At 40.4% G+C, this 23,657-nt stretch overlaps 1 protein-coding gene across 1 annotated transcript; it reads left to right on the top strand.

Annotated features, from left to right (window-relative positions):
* Positions 1-4,104: 4,104 nt before the first annotated feature.
* Positions 4,105-22,255, top strand: LOC104948127 (neurexin-3a-like; the record flags this gene model as incomplete). The annotated part of the gene is made up of 4 exons (XM_010774287.1): positions 4,105-4,406; positions 5,801-5,824; positions 7,435-7,596; positions 21,817-22,255. Coding segments are annotated over 4 exons (927 nt in total), but the record flags the coding sequence as incomplete, so codon positions are not given.
* Positions 22,256-23,657: the final 1,402 nt, after the last annotated feature.

Raw genomic sequence — 23,657 nt, 5'->3', positions numbered from 1 at the left:
TAGGGGGGAAGAGAATGGAAGATGGTAATGAAGCAGCTAATTGCTTCCAGTGGATTTTTGAAATCGAAGGCAGCATGCAAATGGAATATTGATGACTAAGGTGAAAATAAGGGAAAATGAGCCCGCTATATGATCGATTTGAAAGCCACGGATCTGTGCAGAACATGTCTCAATGGGCAATACATTTCCCCTGTTTTTTTATGGATCCGTATACACTTACCAGGTTTATTATTGCTGAGGTGCACAACTATTGCATTATATCAATTTGCTTCCTCTCTCTCTATTATTCATAGCAACAATGGTCTATTGATAGTCTTTACAGCTTCACAGCCACTTTTAAATTACATCATTATAATTAATACACAAACAGCATTGGAAAGCAAACATGCCTTTTACTTTATTATCAATATGTTATGCCATATAACATATAGGCTAATTAGGGCTGCAACTAACAACTATGGATTGGATTTAATACATTCTAAATTAATTGATATATAATACAAAAAAAAGGTAAAGAATGTTCTAGTTTCTCAAGTCCAAGGTGATCTATCAAAGTTATTTAATTTTTGTCCAAAAAACAAATATATTAAGTTTAATATAACATGAAACAGAAATGTCAACATAAATATCGTATACATTGCGAGTCATCCAATAAACATTGAAGCTCCTTCTTTCTAAAATGTAAATACAGTATTATAAGGTCGAGAATACTGATCGACCATGTTCATCATCATAGCATTAGCATTTGCCACAGCGAACTTAGAAACAAAGAAAAGCTTAGGACAATTTGATTACAAAATAGTATGAATGTATCAATGAAAATGTTGACCAGACATTGGAGCAAGGTTAAAAGGGAAAGGATCTCGAAGATTGTCATAAATTGTTTACGAAATACTTTTTCCATGGAAAGGATAGGAGCATGAATATCCGTACGAAATGGAAATCGCCTTCCATAGTTCGACTGAATGATCGACTGGCATTGCCATCACTAGAGCTGTGCTGCTATCATAAACCTTTGCACCGTCAAATCCCCAATTACACTGGTCAATAGGTCATTGCTCTTTGAGTCTGGCTCCAGCATTTACCACACCAATCATTGGTAATTAGCCGCTAATGGTCACATTTCGTTTTGTTGTTGTCTTTTAATAATAGTGTGACCTGGAATCCCTGTGAAGGCCTTAAGCCTGTGTTGCAATCTGAGTAGCATATCCTCTTATAAACAACCTAATTAGAGTATGCCAGGTAGATGAGGGGAGTTGCCATGACAATAACCTTTCTATCTTAGGTCAGGAGGGAGCAGACAGGATCATGTGTCTGTCGGAGATCTGAATGATCACCATGCTGCACACCTACAGAGAAAGCTTAGCAAAATAGACAGAGGATAAAGTCTTACAGAATCAGTTTTCAAAAGTGAAATGACTCCAAAGATGCAGAGAAAAGTAAAATAAGTAAATCTCCTAAACCATCTGTCCTTCTCAAACAGGTACTATTTCACCCTTATTTACCCGCCATCAGGCATATGCAAGGTCCTCCCGGCAAGATTTCAAAGAAGGACCCCCAGTGTCTAGGGTCGTAACTGTCTCAAGAGTCTCTCTGAGTAAGGGGCCCCAGAGGTTTCACCCCATACACCAAATGTGCATTAAAGCCAATTGGAGTAGGCAGCTTGCATTTTATTATGTACATTGGTGAACATTGCATATTTATATTTAAATATCTACGAAGAAATGAATTACTTTCCGCTTACTGTATTTTTTGGTATTCACTGCACTATCATTTTGTTTGGACAACTTTGCAGGAGCAATATTATAGGGATACAAAATATCCAGGCTTCTTATGCAGTGAAAGCCTGTGCAAATTCTTAGATTAGATGCATGAAATCGGTGAAGATGGAGTTTTTTTTTCTTCTATTCTGCTGCCTTTCTGTGTTGCGCTGTCTCAGTGGTAATAATGGGTTTCTATTTATTCCCCTGGCACATGGATGAGGGCTTTTCACAGGGCCTTTTGTTGCCTCCCATACTATTTCCTCTTGTCTCCGTGCTGCGCAGAGACATGAGTTTGACGCCGTGGGGAGAATTTCTCCATGACCGGAATCAACACCCCATCATCCCGCAGCCCCTCTTCACTTCCCCTTTTGTTTCTCTCTCAATATTCGAATGTTCCTCCCCTCCTTCTGTATCTTTCTGCCAGCTCCACAACACTGCTCCCTCATGTTTACATATAGCCGGATCCGAAACAGCTAACTGAAGCTTTACAGCCTGCAGCCCCAATGCTTTTCTCTCTTTTGCTTTCTTATCTCTCTGCCTTTTTTATTTCTTTCTGCTCTTGACTTTTCAGTGAGCAGACAAAATAAAATAAAGAGGAAATACAAATGAATTATGCCAGGTAATGGCATAGTTACTGTTACCAAGTGTCACAGCAGTGTGTGGTCCGGGCTTATTTTTCAGAAGGCTTCAATTTCTGCCTTGAACACCATGTTCTTCGAGGTCGGAACCTTCTAACCCTCCTCTTGAGTTGTTAAGACATTTCAAGCCTAATGTATAACAATTGACATCAACTTCTTGACCTTGAGCGTGTCAAACCACCTTTTAAGAGGCATCAGGAGAGGTGTCAATTATTCCATCACGGATCGTAAGGAAACACTACTCCTGTGATTCACTTTCTTTCTTGTGTAGTCTTTTCTTTCCCCCCGCAATTTTATTTTTGCCCTCGCAGTCGCCCATCCATCCCCTCGCTTTCTGTCTGGAGCTGTCTCACCTTACTACCGTGTCAGACCAAACAAAATGGGCCCAGGAAGTCACTTTGCAACAGCGGTGTGATATAAAACTATAAAAACCGGGCTAAGTTTGATTTATGCGCACCATTAGCGGGGAATAGTGTTCCATCATAAGTAGTCTGTCTGTCTAGGGGCTGTACGTGAAACCTAAATCCACGGTCATACAGATAGGACTTTATGATCTGAACAGAATGAGGGGATTATCATAGCTGTGATTATAGCGAGCTGTGCATTGTGTGTGTGTGAGAGTGTGTTTGCTTCTCTGCGGTATACAGTGGCTCTCATATTTACTGAGGCTGCTTCATGATTGATGTAGGGACCGGCACCAGTGTTTGGCTCGTTTCACGTTTCAAAAGGTCCAGAGTGTAGCAATTAGTGGGATTTATTGGCAGAAATTGAATATAATATGCATTACTATGTTTTTTATTACTGTATAATCACCTGAAAGGAAGACTCTTGGGTTTTTTTTAAGCTTAAAATGAACCCATAATATCTTCATAGGTCCTCTTTCACGGAGTTTGCCATGTTGCACCACCATGTTTCCACAGTCCCCAAAGGTTCACAATCGCAATACAGACTAGTGCAATATCTACATCGCAAGGCATATCATGTGAAATATAAGTTTGAATTAAGTATTGTGTTGTTTAAGAGAAGTACCATGCTAAAAACCTGTTCTACAAAGTAACTGAAAGAGGATTGTGTGGTACATATCTTCTTAAAAAATCACACCCTATCTTTTCAACGTATCTTTCAACGACAGAATTAATAACTTTAAAAAATATATCAATCGTTATAGTATTGGCATCATTTCTCAAAGGCTTTTAAAGGTCACCTATTTAGCAAAATCCACTTTTTCATGTCTTTTAGAAACATGTGTCAACTCTGTGTAAAGAGATTCTGAAAGTTCCAGGAAAAAAGGTTTGCTCTCTTTCTCTCCTGATCCATTTATATTAAAACCTGTCTGAAAATGAGCTGAGTAGGGGACCGTTAAAGCTTTTTTTTTACGTAACCTGAAGGCCACCATAGTATTCTCTATGAGCTTGGAAAGGGAAGGGATTTCAGTTGATTGCAATTTGCGGTCTCACCACAAGATTGCAATATATATTGCACATTTGGCCTTTAAACATTAAAGTAAATGTGATAAAGATTGTCATAATTGACTGTTTGGGGGTATTAGTATGGTGCATTTGACTCTTTTTGCGTAAACATAGCAAGTACAGCAAGCTTAGTTGGTGAATGCTAGTGCTGAAAAAAAGGGCTTACTTCTGATCGTCATTAAAAAGTATTCAACTCCTAAAAGTAACATTTCATTTCTACCCTTGTCGTTTCAGCGAGGGAGGAGAACGTGGCCACCTTCCGCGGCTCGGAGTACTTCTGCTACGACCTGTCCCAGAACCCCATCCAGAGCAGCAGTGACGAGATCACGTTGTCCTTCAAGACCTGGCAACGCAACGGCCTGCTCCTCCACACGGGGAAATCTGCAGACTATGTCAACCTGGCGCTAAAAGATGGCGCCGTGTCCCTCGTCATCAATCTGGGCTCCGGGGCCTTTGAGGCCATCGTGGAGCCGGTCAACGGAAAATTCAATGACAACGGCTGGCACGACATCAAAGTGACACGCAACCTGAGACAGGTAATCGGGGGTAGCAGTGATGGACGGAGGTTGGAGACAGGTGGATTCTTTTTTTCCCCCGCTTTAGATCACCTGCTTCCAGGAGCTTTAAGAGAGAGCTGGCGTTTAAGAGTGTCACCTACTTCTGATTGGTTGCCATTCCATTGCCACAGTTCAGATACATTATTGAGATAGATGTGTCATTATACTTTTGGTTTTTACAATTACATTCTATTTAATTTAATTCCATTGATCAACTTCTTTTCCACAAATGAACAGTTTGAAAACAGGGCAGTTGTTCCGCATGTGATTAATAGCTTAGTCGAGGTTCCATTATTCTAGGTGTTTTCTCCTCTCCTGTTCATCGGCTTATTGAACGTGAGTTCCCTCTGTCCTATAATTAAAGATATCGGATGATTCTATTTTGCTTCACTCTCCCTTAAGCCGACACTTCCATCAGGCGCTGTCGCTATCTTTTCTGCTTTCAGAAACTGTTCTTATGCTTGTAGAGAATATAGACTCTCACTTTAAAGCCTTCAGAGAGTGTTTGCCTTTGAGCCGTCCATTAATGAAGTATTTATAGCTCAGATTAAGCTTTTTAAAGATGGAAATACATTTCCAGCAAAGATGTACATCTGTCGTACATGAACATAATCTGTTACTTGACATATATTGTTTACTGAATGTGATTTAAAATGAGCTTGTACTGCAGTCGGGTGAAGAAATCAGAGCTAGAAAGTAGAAAGAGAGGATAATGAGAGCCAGGGCTGTATGGAGGTCTGGACGTGTCTCGGTTCCGACCTTTAGTTTGTTTGCAAGGTGAGACAACATTTAGCGTTGCTCTCAGAGCAGCACAACAAGTAAGTGCCGATTTTCCTGACCCTCCCTGACAGTAGGCTTTTGCCTCTCAGGTTAGTAAATAGGTAGCTGAACATTCCAACAGGATAACACACACTTTTTAGAAGCTAAGAAGCAATGGGCTGCTTTCTCTCTCTTTCCCTCTACCGATCTGTCTTTCTCTCTCTATCTTTGTTAGACTAAGGGTGAATAAAACACTACAAGTTTTGTCGGAGTTTAAGCCATCCTACACACATTTTTACCTTCATATCTTTCAGAACCCCTCTACATTTTCTTTTCGCAGGACTCTGGTGTAGAAAATGTGGCTAGGATGGCAAGCTGGCACTTTATTACAGCAAATCTCTGACAAGCCATGTAGTGTTTTTTCACCGTAACACTAACTCATCCATGATAAAAGTCATTTTTTTACTACTAACAAATATCTAACCAACTAATGTACTAACTAACATCCTAATTCTTCATCATTGCTTTTGGTTTTAGTTTTCTGTCCATCCTTATTAACAACCTTTTTTGTTCACTATTCTTTTGATTTCCTTTCTTCCCCTTTTTCTGGAAAGCAATCAGGCATTGGACACGCTATGGTAAACAAACTACATTGTCTGGTAGATATCATTCTTATTGTCTTTTTTTTGGGTTTGCCGTGTGTCCCCTCCCCCTCTCTTCTTTTATTCGTTCTCTTTGAGTTTCATCCTAGACACTCTTATCAAAAAATGAGGAGATGGGTTTGTATTACCAGGCAATTCTTTCTTCGCTTCTTCTCAATTTCCTCCCTGACCTGCCAACAGCCTTCTTCTTTACCCCACAATCCCCCATTATGTTTTTTTTCACTTTGGCTTTTACTTTTTTTTCTCTGTTTCTTCCACATTACTGCAGATTTCCAACAAGTAAAACAAAATTGAATTTCTTTGCCTTAGTCAAGGCGACTAACTTTTTATCAAATTCTTTTTGCACAAAAAGTCCCCATTTTTTGTGAGGACTGTCGTCCAGAACTGACAGAAGCTTGCCACAATCCCAATGATGGGACCTCGACACCGAGCCCTAAAAGAGACCAAAAAATGGCAACCCTTTACCTTCATTGCGGGAGCTCTGACAGTTGTTTCCAACTCACTATGGTGCATGGCATGCCCACAATTCATTTACCCTTCACCTCCCAAATTCATTTAACCTCAACCCTGTCATCCAAATAACCACTAACACTCTAATTCACTCACCTTCCACCTGTCACTCAACCCCCCCCACATCCCCTGTGTGTGTTTTGTAGCATGCTAGTGAAAGTGGTGTTGTTGTGTTGTAGCTAACCTTGATCCCCCGTTACCCCTGGGCCCATACTCATAACATTTCTAAGAATAAGCATACTGATCTAGGATTATCGGTCTGCTCCTGTGACATTGAAAACACAGCCATGACACCTGAGCTAAACCTGATCCCAGATCAGCTGTTCTGAGAGTGTGTTTGAATATGGGCTCTGGTCTTGATTGTGCATGAGTCTCGGAGTCTGTGTGGCCTCCCCCCAGCTTTGCCTGGCACCATTGATCCACTTACTCCCTTACATGTCCAATTAAATGTGGTTAATTTGCCTTCTAACGGTGATGACCTTGGTTTGCACATTGATGGTGTGAAAAGCCCCCCTTCGTTTGCATGTGCGTGGATATATAGATGTAGATGTCAGCGAGAGATTGGCGAAAGTGAGACGGATGGTGTGAGAGTGAAAGTGTGTACGTATGAGTGTGTGCCCACCTATGTGTGTACAGTATACATGTGTGTCTGCATTTAGCAGATAAACCCCGAAACCTAAGACAAGTGTAGTCAATTTGTCCTTGGTTTGAACATTGTACTAACCCTCCCTCCAACCTAAAGTTTCCGAACCAAACCTACAATCCATTCTCTTACCCCCATCAAAGATAAAGAAAATATGCCTGGGCCATATTTTCTTTACCTGTCCTGTGAATCCTATGGCAAAAAATCCATTAACAAAATCCAAACACTGTCTGGTCCAAAACAATCGCTGAAAGGTACCAAAGGATTCCGTAAAAAAACAAAAAAAAGTTCAATGAGAAAGCAACCAACAGTGTGGGACCTAAAGAAACTATTTTGAATGCAGACCAAGGAAGGTGGTTTGTTTGATACACATCACAAGATCGAATACCAGAGTGTAATGGCATGGCTTTGGCTATGTGTTGCCCCTCAACAGGTGACTATCTCCGTGGATGGCATCCTCACAACCACTGGCTACACCCAGGAAGACTACACCATGCTGGGCTCCGATGATTTCTTCTACGTGGGGGGGAGCCCCAGCACTGCGGATCTGCCCGGATCTCCTGTTAGCAACAACTTCATGGGCTGCCTCAAAGAGGTAGGAGAGACACGTTTCATTACATGACTAGTATACCATGTGGGTTTTCGCATTGCATTATTATACCTGCATTTTTCAAACTGTTGTCATGCATACATGTAAAACCACCCACATACATTCTCCTAGTATTCACTCAGCAAGTGCAGCTGTTTGTGATACGGCATAAAAAAAATGATCAGCACACTTTTCCTGAAAAAGAAGGCAATTGAGAGTAAAATAAAATTGCATTATCAATTAAAGCTGCTGAGTTGGCAGCGGAAGTATCCGACTTTCAATATTCCCCCGCTTAATCTAATTCATAACACTTACTGCACTTTGTGTGTGAAGAAAATATCCCAAAATTGCTTCTGTCACATGTAATTTGCAGCATAAGGCTTGAGTGTGCCGCTGAAACGCCTCCCAATGGGCCGCATTCTGGAAGAAATATTTGCTTATGATGAAATAGGAATAAGCGTTGTTGTTTCGGGACATTTATATTGCATTCGCTGGCCCTTCGAGCTTGTCAGTAGAGCCAGAAAAAGTATTAAGTACCCCGTTATTTACTATTTTGCTCGCCATTACTTATTCTGCAGCAAGTAAGGATAATAACGGGAGAACTGATGGCCCTTTGGTGCTGAAAAACAGCTTGTAACATGTATTCCTGCAGTTTATCAGCAGGCTCAGAAATGGCATTAGGTTTTTCCCAAACTGGGGGCAAGTGTATGTCTTAGTGTAGTAGCTGCAGTATGGAAAAGAGGAAAGAACACATCATGTTGTCACCGTAAGGGATTCTACCTTGGTGTTTTAAAATCATTTTGGAGAGTATTGTGGTCCTCAGTTTTATCTTGAAAGCTGTGTTACAGTGTTAAAAGGAAGGTCAGTTCTGTTGTTATTACAGGACTAATGTGCCTTAGATGATTGGAACACTGCCAGAAAATATCAGACGGATCATATCAAATGTTGAAATCTAACTCTGTGGACACTAATTGATTGTGCGTGTTTGATCCTGTGAAGGAACTGATAGATGTGTCTAGCTTTGCTCAGATATCAACCAATTCATTACTTGTATTTCATTCGACAAAAACAATCTCATTAATAAGTAACTTCCGTGTTAAAAACTCTAACGATCCACAGTAATGACCACAACTATAAACTATGTCCCCAATACCAGTAAACTTTTTAAAGCATGTTTTATTAGTTCTTTAATGTCAAATAGTATTGTCCATGTTTCTTGCTGTCTGGACACAAAGACACATTAATGCAATGATTGCTAGTTACATTTTTCAGTAGTGGTTCGGCAACAAAAAAAACTAACACAACATAAACCTTTATTATGGATTTAAGGAAATTGTGTCCAATTCTGCCATTCTACTAATTTCCATTTCTAACACTATGAATACGTTTAAATTCAATTTCACCATCCAAATAATTTTGTATAACCTGATGATTTCAACCCAGGCAATCACAGACATTGGTATCTGAGGTATCTCAACAATAACAATATGCCTACTACATCTCAAACCTGCCTTTCGTCATCCCTCTGGCTGTTTTTCTCTTTCCATCACAACCTTCTCAATTTTGTCAAAAGCCAGTAAGTCTTTTGATGTGCCGCCATGCTCAGATGAGCACCTTCAAACATGCATTTCATTTCCATCGGACCACTATATACACTCTCTTACTTTCTCTTGCTCTGAGGGTACGCACACACAGAAGCACACAAGCAAGCCTGTTAGAGAAAGTCACCTTGTCTGCATTGTTTTATGTTACCACTCATGCTGCTGTTCCCCCAGTCATTACCAGATTGGCTAATGCATCTCTAGACCACGCTCAAACTGCTCTGACACTTTCTCTCACAGACACAAATACAGTGCATACATTAGAAGCACCGACCCAGCCATGCCTTTACTGTTGCTTGCGGCTGTATGAATAAATAGATATGCACAACCTGAACTTTGAGTTCTTTCAAATGTACCTGTCATCATTAACATCTTAGTGTTTCTTAGTCTATGTTTTCTTTCAGTCTGTGGTTGCCAGTAAACACACCACAAGCACAAAGAGTCCCATTAACATGTCCGTATTGTTCATTTATTTCAAGCTATTCATGTTTTTTTTTTGCAATGTGAAAAGATGTGTTGGTACTCAGTTCTCGACTGCAACAGAATTATTGAAGCTTTTCGCTGGAGCTAGTAGTTGCATCAGAGTAATGATTAAATATGAATGTGTGAACACAGAGTTATAAGAACTGTACACATACTGTATTTGCCAGGCCTACTTGTTTGTTTTTGACTCTCTAACTGGTGGCGTAGTCCATACCAAGTAGCAGGGGGAAGAAAGTAGTTAATCTTCTGAATTTGTATGCACATAGTGATGCGGTAAATTCCACAAGAACCAATCCCTGCCTGAGCCTCCTCACCCATCCACCAATGGCACTTCCAATTGAATTATAAGGAGAAAATATCCTATGTATTGTACAGCTTTTGTACACACTTCCTGTTAGGCAAGGCAAGGCAAGTTTATTTATATAGCACCTTTCAGCACACGGCAATTCAAAGTGCTTTACAAAAATAAATTAAAAGACATTTACAAAGAAATACAGCAAAAACACATTATAAAATGGCATTTAAAAACAGGCATTAAAAAGCAAAGATAATAAAATAAACACAACAGGTATAGAATACATGAATACAAGCCATACTGCAGCTCAATCAAAAGCAGCGGAGAAAATATGAGTTTTCAGTCTGAATTTGAAAGTACCGGTAGTAAGAGTTGCAGCGGACCTGCAGGTTTTGTTCCAGATAGTCGGGGCATAATAGCTACAGCTATCCAGCCTGTATTGTTGTATGCTTGTATTGCTTCACAATTATTTACCTCATGTTGTTATTTCTTGTCATCTTTCTGGCTTACCAATGGGTATCCAATATCACTCCCCTTTTGGCTCTGGTTTTGGTCTCCTCCTACTTCTGGTTTGTCAGCTGCTACAAGTTTATAATCTAGTAGCTAACTTTGCTTGTCCCTAACAAAAGGTTTTTTGTCCAACAATAGTTGTCCATACATCTGGAAATAAGGTTGATAAGAGCTTTGCGACACAATGGCAAATTTACAGCAAACAAAAACAATTAGTTGAAAGCTGCACACAGGGTTTTTGATGCTCAGTTTAATAAAGTCAGGCCCCTTTTAGAGAGAGCATGTTAGCAGAATGCAAAACATACCATGAGTGACGCTTTCCTTGTTTCGTACAATGCCTTTTTTTTGTTGTTGTCCGACTTAGATCAGCCAGGACGACCACCAAATGAGTGCTAATGTAAGACCATCACTAACTGTACGCTAACCAATAGATAATGCTTTGAATTCATGAAAGCAAGGGTTAGGGTTAGCCAAAATCTCAAGCCCTTTTGCCTTGTGCATTATGTTCCTGCAGACCATGGTAACTACAGTTAGTAAAGTAGTTCAGGGTATCTAACAACAGCCCACAGACAGCCCACATTTAAGTTCATCTGATCGGACTAGGGGGAAAAACGGCAATGACGTTGGGTTCTTTTCCACTCTGAGTTTATTTTTTTTACAACTGGAGGTGTTCAGGGCCATCCAGCTAAAACTGAAGAGTCTCAGCAATGCAAAAGCAACTAGCATGAGGTTTCATACATGGTTAAAAAAAGGGTGTTAAAAAATCTCTGTCTGATCGTAACAACCCTTTCCTCATCCAACAGTACAGTATTCTTTTGAAAAATGTCTCATGTTGAAATATTTATAAGTGCAGCTTTAAGGAGGCTAATACATCAATGCATTCATATTTCATCAAAGGCCACATTGCAGAGGCATTGGTATCCTCCATTTGTTTCCATTATTATCCCAAGAAGCGTGACTCAACATGAGCTGGCCCTTGAGAGGGAGTGTTTGGTGGACAGAACCTTCCAGGTGATTCACCATGTGGTATCGGGTAGTGGTAGTATTGTGCGATCCTCAACTGTTCATCATCCGTTGCTCCATTAAGCAGGCATGATGCCAGGACTAAGCAAACTGCTCACGACCGGCTGTTTCATCCTTCTATTCATTCACAATAAAGCCCAACTCTTTCATCGACAAGCAGTCCCTATGCATCATCCTTTTGTCTCTCTAGCTCTTTCTTGCTCTCCTACAGCATATTTATTCTTTCCTGCCCCCTCCACCTCTTCCTTTAGATCCAATATCCCCCAGATAATGAGGGAATGATTCAGTCGTGTTTGGCCCATTGCTCAGATCCGAGTGCGTCAGTATTTCTGTCTGACGCTGAGTAACGTCTGGCCAGGGTGCTTCAAACGCTACAGAAGAAAGAATATCGGTGCATAATGGACTCTATATTTGAAAGAAAAACACACTTAAAGCTGATGAATAAACCGACGCAGGCATGTGTTGCAACAACGAGCGGCTTTCTTTTCTCTTCTGTCCGACCAACAAAAGAGCCGCTGCCATCACAAGCCCTCTCTCCACTGCACTCATCTGCCGCCGTAGGCTTTATGGGATGTCATCCATACACAACACACACACACGTCCCGCCTCTGCGCGTGTTTTGCCATGTGGGCCGCAGCGCGTCACGTGACTCAATGGCCATTGGGGCTCACTCTCCGGTCAGCCTGATGTTTGCAGTGCCTTATGCAACCCCCCTCCTCCCCTCCCCCGCCTCCTTCTCTCACGCCATCCAGCCCCTCCTTCCGGTGTCACAGGGCACCCGTGTCGGCACTGGAGCTGGCAACTTGTGTCAGACTGCGGGGGCAGCTGGCGCATGCACCGTCATGTCCTCAGACGGGGGAGGAGCTGGAGAGAGGAACTGATGAGTAATATCAGAGAAGTATGTCAGGGTAGAAGGTGGAGTGTTGAAGAAATGAAAGGCCAGGACAAGTGCATATGAGGTGGATGTCAGCAGGCGGGAGACACAAACAGAAAATACCGATATTGACGGAGATCAAGAGAAGGATGAGTAAGTGAGAGGAAGAGGAGCGAGGGCAAGAGACCAACATTTGGCATTTGAGGGGAACATTGTCGTCATCAGTTTTGTGTTAGTCATCGCAGTATGTTCAGGCAACGCTTGTTTTCCCCTCCAATACTTATGCAAATGTCATCCTGTCCTTTTTAATTATTTCTTTAATATCCCCTTAGAGGGCCAAACAGTGATGGATGAGTACTATCTTCAGATTTCTATGGAATTATTTCACCTTTCACCCTTGTACAGTCTCAACTAAGTTTCATCCTGCACATGTTTATATCTGATCATATCTTGGCTACTTTAAACCCGGTGTTATAATATTACAACAATAAATGTGCTGAAAAGGTATTTTTAAATTGTGGAGTCAGTATCCCAGGGAGCACAATTACACCTATGATAACTGATAGCATTTGAGAGGATTTTTTTAAATTGTTGACAAAATTAGAACTCTTTTTTAGAAAGTCATGCTCTTTTGAAAGAGTGCATCTAACAAAACATGACAACTATTCCCTTTTTTAAAACATTTTGTATCTGTTTTGTAACCTTTACTTATCACAGATGAAATGTAATTGCAGGAAATAAGTTTTAATTTCCTTGCTTCAGACTGAATGGCGACCTCATAGCAGGCGCCCTCTTTTTATACTATGCAGCTTATTGAATGATCTAACACAAACTTTTCTCCAGGAAGTTGAGCAGATACTGTTTTAAGGCTTAGACCCTCCCACACAACGGCGACTTTATGATATATTGTACGGCACCTACCAGAAACTCATGGATTTTTGCAGCAACGCTGGCTTGCTCTCAATGAGTAGCACTTTTTTCCCTGTGATGTAAAAAAATGCCAAAATTGAAACGTATTTTATTTTATTTCTTTCCTTTAAACGAAAAGTTTTTCCCTGTAGGAAATAATAATGTTTTGCATTCTTCCCAAGAGTTAGATGAGAAAATATAACTTTCTTGAATGAAGCTACAACCAGGAAATGGTTAGCTTAGCTTATATTTTAGCCTTTGCAGACCATTTACATGCACAAAAACCTACGTAACACACTTCTAGAAAGGGAAAGTCCCAACATATTATAATGGGGCCCCTTTAATGTTACAGGCACCCTATTGTACAGCATAGCTCAGTATTATGCTAACAGATGTCGGGTGTTATACATGCAGTATTGATGCTCAAAAGTCCCATAACAAACATTCAGTCTGATAAGATAAAAGCCTTCGAGAGATCAGTACTTGCCGTGTTTAAAGATTACAATTAAATCCACATTTTTGGTGTAAACTTTGGCCCGACTGAGCTGATTTGGATTTAGTATGGTTAAAAACCATAGGAGGGATGATGTTTTATGAACTTAATTTTTTTTATGACATCTTGTATGCTAATTTTCAGGTTCATGTTTTTAATATATGCCTCTACTGTGACATGTTAACATGTTTTAATGTTGGGAAGTGATATTGGGATTTCAGCCTTTGCAGACCATTTACATGCACCAAAACTATAACCCTTAACAGGAACACTTTAGAAAGGGAAAAAGCATAATAGGGCCCCTTTAAAGACTATCTCTGTTTTAAAGGGGATAAGGAGAGTTGTGTATTTTATAGAAAAATATATGTATAGTCTAAGACAAGGAGAACATTAAGTAATTGATTTCAGAATAAAAGTCATCCTTAAGTTTTAAATGCATGGATCTGAAGTTGTGAATTGTATATTAGACTTTGGTGCAAATGATGCCTTGTTAAGCTTTCCATTTCAGTCTGGAACGTATTTTTTTGAAAACATATATATATTTATATATTGTATGGATATATTTATTTTCTGCAGAAGCTCTTATTTCTCATTCCCTGCAATGTGTTCATCTTAACTTGTAGAATTAAGAAGAAGGACGTGACACATTCTCTCCCCAGCTGGAACCCTATCAGACACATAGCTGTGATGGCGGTGAAGGTGGTGCTGTAGCAATAGAGCTTGAGGTTGGTGTTTGGAGCAGAGCTGCTGCAGCATTCGCAGGAAGGGTTGGAGAAAGTTCATTTAACAGATTGAATGGAACGCCTCATTGTGTGTGACAGGGTATGTGTCGCAGTGAATGGTGTCTCAAGGGGCCCGGCTGAAGCAGACTGCCTGAGAGAGGTTTGCAGCATTATTTTTTGCCGCATAAAGGTACATTTCACCCAAATCACAAAATATACTAGCAACCAACATTTTGAATATCCCCCACTGAAACTGTTGCTACCAAAAATGGAACTTGTTTTTTACTTTTTTAATAAGCCAGTAAAGATTTTAAACCCAAAAATGTTTTTTAATTATTTAAATCTTTAGCTTGTTAGAATGGTACTTACTTACTACGGACGGAGCAGCTGAGACTACTGTAACTACGGTCCTAGGCCATGTAAGCACTGGCCATGGTTACTACTGTGACCATGGCCTACGGTTCTATGCGGGCTGTTCTATTCCATAGAAGCTAATTATCTGGTGCTCTCGCTCCCGCTCCCGTATGGTTTTGATTGCAGTAGCACTATATCGTTGTATTTAATGCTCCTAGTACTAGACTCTTGCAAATAAATAGTGATAAGATATACCACGACCCGACCACGACCCGACCACGGATAAGCGGAAGAAGATGGATGAAGATATACTGATATTTAGATGGACTAAATGTGAAATATCTTCAAGCCCAAACTTGCATCCAAATCATACCATACATTTCCATGTCAATATTTATGAAACAAATTATATGAAAACTTGAAGTGCATGCTGGGCAAAACCTTGATTGATATTTTTGCACTCAAAGCACAAGCTGAGACGGTTGAAACACAACGAATATTCCAACACATCTATTATGTCATAGGTTAAATTGCAAGTATATCTTAAACTGTCCACTTAAAAACAACCATATCTACAATCCAAATTAGGAAGATATTTTGTATTTCGGTGAGCTAACCCTTTAATACTGGTGCACTGTCACGTCCCAGTCCCTGTACCATGGCAGTCAGACTCGTATTGATCCCCAGTAATTGCTACTGAATATTCTATCTCTTGTTTCCTCAGTGCTGTCACTCATTCCGTTTTCATCAATATTTACCCACAATCGCTTCAGCGATTTCTGTAGTAAATACTGCATTGTATTGTATATCTGTGCAGTTGCATTTGTGGATTTGCACACACACCCAATTGACTTTTTTTTTTGTGTGTGTGTATCTTCAGTCCACTTCAATGGAATTACCTCGCTTCTTCATTAATACTGGGGCTAAATCATGAGCTGACAGCAGCTGTGGCCGGGGCCGAGAGGACATGAGCACTGATCTGAAGTAGATTAGGGAGAAGAGAGAGAGAGAGTGTGTGTGTGTGTGTGTGTGTGTGTGTGTGTGTGTGTGTGTGTGTGTGTGTGTGTGTGTGTGTGTGTGTGTGTGTGTGTGTGTGTGTGTGTGTGTGTGTGTCACGCTTCCACCCACCTGCCCTTCCCTCACCCTTACCAGGGCCCGATCAATACACCATACAGGAGCAAGAGACAGAGAATCCCGGCTTTATGGAGTCGTTACAGTCCCCTGTGCTTGCATTATGAATGGGCCCCATAAGGCCGTTGATAGGCTAAAGGAAAGCATAGCAAAGCACAGCCATAACAAAGGATAAGATGAGGTACAAATCGCCACAGCAGTCAGTTCCTCTTTTATGGCATCATTTTGATTAGCTTATTGATCGGACTGCTGCACATCAGACAAAATCAAAATCCCAAAACATATCAAGAGCTGGCTGAAGATTAGTACGTACCAGAAAAGCGACTTTGTAAAAAAGGTTCCTCCGGCAAGAATAGGGATGCCATGAGAATTCATACTCTGGTACCAAGTTAAATCCAATATACTGAAAACGTTACAAACCTTTGGGTTACTAGGGTCAGGGTAAGGGAGACTAACGGCTTTCCGCCATCCTGAGGACGATATAAAAGGTGTTTGAAACATAATAAAGTCACTATTGACATGCAGGAGCCATACATTTCTTAGCTGATGATGCTTCAATGTTAGCAATTGTCTCGTAGCTGACATGAGAGCTAGTTAACGTTAGCTATTAGCTCTTAGTAGCCAGTGAACGCAAGTTCCATGGATTTGCATTTTGGAGCATTCATGCACCTTTCAATAAAAATGAATACCCGTCAACAATTTCCTAATGTGTGTGTAAAAAAGACAACCGGTCATTGAAGTTCGTACAATCTGTAAGAGCCTTCCATTGGATAATTCCTGCAGTGATTATTATGTTTCAGCTGGCAACCAGTTATTTAACCCTAGCTGATGCAGTGAATAGCTTCTAATTTCTTAAACAACCATGTCAGAAGGCATATCCTGTGGTCGTGGAATAGATGTTAATCAGAGGTCTAATTATTGGCCTGCATCAAGCAAAGAAACATCTAAGGAGATACATGAAATCCGGTCCAAAGCATTATTAAAACCAAATCAATGAATCTTGATGTATCCTGTTCCAGAGGGATGGGCGCATCAGGGAAAGAATAGAGGCGGATGAAGTGATGCACCCATCATGCCTAGTGCCTACCGTACAAGCCTGTGGGGGCAGTGGTATGATCTGGGATTGCTGCAGTTGGTCAGGTCTACATTCAGCAATGTTATGTTCCCAAAGAAGGAGGTCAGCTGACTACCTGAATATAGTGAATGACCAGGTCTTCCCTGATGGCATGGGCATGTTCCAAGATGACAATGCCAGGATTCAGTGGGCTCACATTGTGTGATGAGTCAGGGAGCTTGAGACATCGTTTTCACACATGGATCGGCCACCACCGAGTCCAGACCTCAGCCCCATTGACAATCTTTGGGATGTGCTGAAGATGGGTAGTGTTTTCATAATCATGAAGGATGGGTCATGAAACAAATAAATTGGTTTTCACTTCTTGAGGGTGGCTGGCACTTCCCTTAGGTATAAGGTGAGAATTTCAGTCATCCAAGATAGAGCAGCTGCTCTTTCTCGTAGCTAGGAGCCAGAGGTTGTTAGGGCGCCTGGTAAGGATGCTACCTGGCCGCCTCCCCAGGGTGGGGTTCCAGGCATGTCAAACCTGGAGGAGACCGAGGGGCAGACTGAGGACCAGGTGAAGGGAATATATCTCCACGCTGGCCTGTGAGCCCCTTTGAATGCCCAGTCAGAGCTGATTGATGTGGTCAGGGAAAGGGCAGTCTTGGGGACCTCTTCTGGAACTGCTCGTTCTGCGACCCAACTGCAGATAAGCTGTGGAACATGGGTGTATGGATGGACCATGGTATCAAATTGCTATTGAGAATTGTGGAATTTCACCGGTATTGTTATTAAATAATATATCCCTGGTACCATGACTCTTCCAGTGAAGAAAACACTTAAGACAGCAAGTGTTTTATGAGTTGAGTAGACGATTACAGTTTATTTTGTGTACAATAGCAACCAGTTGTGGCTCTGGTGTCCTGCCATATCTACAAGTTCCAATTAATACGTCTCAAAGACAGACAGACAGACAGACTGCTTTTTAACTTTTGTGAGATTTAAATTCTAAGAACCACCGCTGCAGTGTTTACAAAGAAGATTCCAAATGAGGTACATTAAAGCCTCTTTTTCTCCTTGCTTTCTCTTTTCATGTAATATTCAGATTTCTCTCATATCCAGAGGTTAGCTGATAATCACATCCAGACAAACAGACAGAACAAACAGAGACCATCCCTCGGGCCATGAGTCATACAGTATTAGCACGCTTAGATGATATTCAAACACTGCACCAGCATCACAGTGGGTCTTTCAAACTGGTTTGAACCCGATAATGTCCTTGTTTTACTGCAATAAGTCCATACGATCAATTGGTCATTCGACAGAAATCCATTGGCAAATATTGATAAGCTATTAATCATTTGTGTGATTTTTACTCTAGTTTCTACATTTTAAGCATATTCTGCTTTTATTTTATTCCTGTGTAGGGATAGGACGATATAAGGTTTTATTTTGTATTCATTAATTATTGTAAATAAAAAATGTAAAAGCTGTCACGCTAGAACATAGAAAAATAGAGCCTGATTTGTTTGTAAGAAAATACAGACTTGCAATATTTATATATTTTGTTTGTCCTTTATTTTTGACAGTCGACTTTAGGATTTTAAATAATCTTTTTTAGGATTGTTTGAAATTGGCTCTTTCTGTGTGGATTATGACAGAGCATTTGAAGATGTCACTTTGGGCTTTTATGTTAATTATAATATACATTTCAATTCTTTTTTGACGTTTTATAGACAAAGTAAACAAGTCATTACTGCAGAGGCACCTTTTTTAGACCCATGTATACCTTTTGTAAGGGATATCAAGTTCCAAGAACTGCGTCAGATTGATGCTTTAACATTTACATGTTTGAAATGTCATATAATGCTATACATATATATATATTTAATCTTAAAAACATTTCCGACTAAAATGTGCCCAATGAGGTAACTAGGAAAAAGAAGGCTGCTGACAGAAGACTGACGGATAATTAAGATAGAGCAACAATTCCTCTTCAACAGTCAAATCTATTTCTGATTTTCTATATTAAACTATTCATTTATTTTGCACACAATGTGAGAAACTATAGAGCTTTATGATATTAATCATACGCTAATTCCTGCTGGGTTTAATTACTCATTAATTAGTCGGTCAGACAGCTGTGGTATGTAAATGTTATTCCCCCCCGAAGGCTGTGTCATATTTCATTTCAGACTAGTGCTTTGAGACTGAATAACTTCCACATTCACACAGACTCCCCTCGCCGGTCAGAGCAGGCGACTGCTGACCGTGATTATCTTCAACATGTATGATTCCATGTGTTCAGTTCACAATAACTGTGCTATTCAGCATTCATATCTTTTATTTAGACTGATACAACACTGCACATATTGTATAATGTACATTTATTTTATAGTTTTTATTCAACTAATTCAATTTTAACTGCTGTTTAAAGAAATGTCTTATGTTTGTGGAAATATTTTTATTTAATTTGATCTTTTTTTGCACATTCTTTTCATTATAACATCTTATGAAATATTAAAAGCTTTGTCTTAAATGGAGCAACATTTAAAAATCCAATTTCCCCCCTGGATAAATAAAGTATTTTGATTCTGCTTGAGAGCGTAACATGGATTTATAACTGAAAAAAACAACAACAAATGTGCAGTTTATCAGTAATAAAAATAACATTCCTTTTCCTATGCATCTCTTTATCTTTAATGCAAACATATACTTTGATGCAAGTTCCCTAAAGTTACCAAAATATACTGTTTTTGAATCTAGAAAACATGTATTACTATATTGTGTGCGTTCGATCAGGTGCTTGACAAAGGTTGTGCTAAACTAAGTCTTATCTTGTGTGTCATGTTCAGGAGATTAAGGGTGGTCATTAACCTATTGACAGCTCCATCACTGTGTTTGTACTGTACGTGCACACCCACAAACACAATCACATTTTGGAATCCAGTGGCACGGACTGGCCTTACAGCGTTTTATCCTCCAGATCTCTCCCTCTTTTCCTCTCTATTTGCCTCCCGACATATTTCCTTTCTCATGTTGCCGTCTCCTTCCGTGCTTATTCCCAGCACCCTCGTCTCTCTCCTCTCTCTCTCCCCCTCTCTTCAGTCCCCCTCGGCGCTCGGGTCACCTGTGTTGATTTACTGTCAAATCTTCCAGGATTATCGGTAATCCCACAGCAGTAAGATCTGTTTGCTGACAGCTGTGCTCCGTCTAACAGTGTTGCTGTTTCTCGCGCACACAATACCCAATATACCAGAAAAAAGCCTATCTTTCTCCCCAGAAAGGAAATAAAAGAAACATTAATTTTCCACCTCGATGGATTCCAATCGACAATATTCTCCTCTCCTTTTCAGTAGTATTTTCTTCTGTTTGACTATAATAGGGGGCTTCTTTCTACTTTGGATTAGGGGTTTTGAGCAATTTCACTGTGGGTAAATAAGTACAATAATGGGTATATTCTCACCGGGTCACGAATCTTCCGACGGCGTATTTCACCAATCTTTAAAGACTGCTGTTTATGAACATTACATTGAATGACTCTCTAATAATTCAGCCATCGCTGCTCACGCTTCACTCTCAGTCGGCAGGTGTTCAATCTGATGACAATACCGTGACACATTTGTGAACAATCTCCTGTTCATCTTGGATAAATTGGACTTGAAATAGAAGATGACTGAGAAACAAATTGGACGACACACGCCTTAGACCATATTAGTTTTATTGATCCAGCTCTTCTCAAATCGGCAATATGGTATATTGATGCTATGGTATTACACATTGCAATCAAGTGCAATTTATTCACGTGAAAATACTGATTTTTCAAACATTATTGTGCTTGCAAACTATCCCGTACTGATGGGAAAATAAATGAAGAAGAAATCCCTTGAAGACACAACTCACACTGAGGTATACTCACCATCTTCACACTAAAATGGCATATATTTTCTAAAGCATACTTCAATAAGAACCCAAGTTCTCCTACACTACACCTTTACTCCCCTCCCTTCACTTCCTACCAGTGACTGCAAGAATCCCTTTGTAAGACACTGATATTCTACTATTGTACTGTGAATGGATCTGCTCATTGCTTTATCATGAACACAAATAACAGCCAGTTAAAGGTGGGGTAGGTAAGTTTGAGAAACCGGCTCGAGATACACTTTTTGTTATATTCCATAGAATGCTCTTAACATCCCGATAGCAATGAATACCTTAAGTGCTTTGACAAAAAATCCATTAAAAAAATTCATCTATGGAAGCCGTAGTACTGTAAAAAGCACGACCAATCATTTTAGCCGACCCGGCTAAAATAACTGGATGGCCGACCTGCCTGTCAGCCTTCCATCTGTGCACAAACTTATCTCGTGCCCTCATTGGTCATGTGCGCGTTCGTGTGTGCTGGAGGAGGGGCTCTGTAAGGAAGTGGCAGATTTTCTCCGGTCGTGTATTTTCAAATCGAGCGATCTCGAGCTTTCATCTGAATGGTGAGTAGTAGTAAACGATATTGAAGTTGAAATAATCTGGACTTTTGAGCGCAGCGCTTGGCGACAATTTCGAGGGGTGCATAATGAAAACAAGGCTCTCAATTATCTTGGATTCAAAATCAAAACCCACCTGTTTCAATTGCGGCCATTTAACCAAACCTAAATGCACCTTACAATGGTACAATGCACTTTACCTTGTTTGAATCTTTGTGGTTTATTGTACTTATTGTATTATCCTTTTGTTAAAGTCATTAGCTAAATAACTCATGTCATATATTTCTTTCCAGGTGGTGTACAAGAACAATGATATCCGTCTGGAGCTTTCCCGCCTCGCCCGCATCGTGGACCCCAAGATGAAACTCCAGGGCGACGTGGTCTTCAAGTGTGAAAACGTCCCCACCCTCGACCCCATCAACTTCGAGACGCCCGACTCCTACCTGGCGTTGCCCAAATGGAACACCAAACGCGTCGGCTCCATCTCGTTTGACTTCCGCACCTCCGAACCCAACGGCTTGATACTCTTCACCCACGGGAAGGCCCAGGACCGGCGGGACGCTAAGGGCCAGAAGAACAACAAGGTGGACTTCTTTGCGGTGGAGCTGCTGGACGGAGGGCTGTTTCTGCTGCTGGACATGGGGTCCGGCACCATCAAGGTCAAAGCCACGCAGGCCAAGGTCAACGACGGCGCCTGGCACCACGTGGACATCCAGAGGGACGGACGCTCAGGTAAGGAAGGAGGGGAAATAGAAAGAACTGAAACATTTCCTCCATCAGAACTCACTGTTCTGATCTTACTTCTATTCACACAGTTTATTTATAGCAGAATTCATTTCTGTGTTACATCCTTCTGACAGGGCGTTAACCTGCACTTGCACTTGGGACTCGTTATGTCAGTTGTTTTTATTTCTCACAATGGCTTCATCAGGAAACTGAATTATTTGCTCAATTAAAAACATGTTGCCTTTGGCATTTGATATGAATTTATGGGCACAGCCGGCAAGGCAAATATCAAACTGCTCAACACAAGAATCAATAGAAATAAAGGGAGGCTTCTGTACAATATATCCTGACACTGAAGAATGACTAGTGTTTCCCGCAGTATCGCTGCGCTGACTTCACAATATTTTATTTTGGAAACTGTATATTGTATATTACATTTAAATCTTGAGTCTCCAAAATAATAACGGAAACCTACTTTACAGGCATGTTACTACTCAAAGCCACAGTGCTGTTTTAAAAAATGTTCCGTGTTAAAAGTAACCAAATCCAAAGATATTAAATCGACAATATGAAACAGCAAAAAGGAGCAACATTTTAGGTTAGAGTTTGTATTTGCGCACATGCTATCGTCAACTGCTTTACACAAAATATTAAGAAGCATAGAGACAAAGAAACACAAAATAAAAGGGTATTTTAATACAATGAATGTGACATTGCAGTGTAAAAAAGTATTGCATGCACTGAAACACAGCATTGTCCCTTTGATGAGGCTAGCATGCTAATGTTAGCATTTAAAACACCACTATGCATCCTCAAAGATCTGGCATTTCTGTCTTCCAGTTACAAATTCAAAATAAATGTCAAAATTACCATTTATTAATTTTCTAATTAATTAATTGTCGACCTAACCTGACCCGAAATAATTTTTGTTTTACAAAAAAATGAAATAAGAAATGTGAAACTTGCTCTTTGCACTACAGTAACAGGGTGTCCGCTGGGTCTTAAAAAGTATTAAAAGTTGATAAATCGATTTAGCGAAAATTAAGGCTATTAAAAAGTATTAAACGGCATTTTCCAAGGTATTAAGAAGGTTCACAGCAACGACAACATGAAACACCCTTTAATTTACTGAAACGACATGTCGGGAAACCCCACAAGGCGGCCCCATGCATAGCGCGCCGTAAAATGCTGCTTATTATTTTAAGTTTCGTTGCCTTGCTCCGCTCTGTATGGGGAGGGGGGAACTAAACGACTACGGTAACGGGTCCCAAGGTGGGTAGACCGGCATTCGCAACGCTCTGGGGGTCCAACGGCTCCGTGTGTGCCCTATATGATCATTTTCTGATAACGATGAAATATCCCGCCTCACGAGAGAGAGGCAGTCACCGTTTATTAAATATTGTTATAT

This window comes from Notothenia coriiceps, unplaced genomic scaffold (genome assembly GCF_000735185.1).
Source record: "Notothenia coriiceps isolate Sejong01 unplaced genomic scaffold, NC01 NC01_scaffold00013771, whole genome shotgun sequence".
Lineage (NCBI taxonomy): Eukaryota > Metazoa > Chordata > Actinopteri > Perciformes > Nototheniidae > Notothenia > Notothenia coriiceps.
Note: the sequence above shows the minus strand (reverse complement) of the source record. Positions and strands in the feature narration are given on the sequence as shown.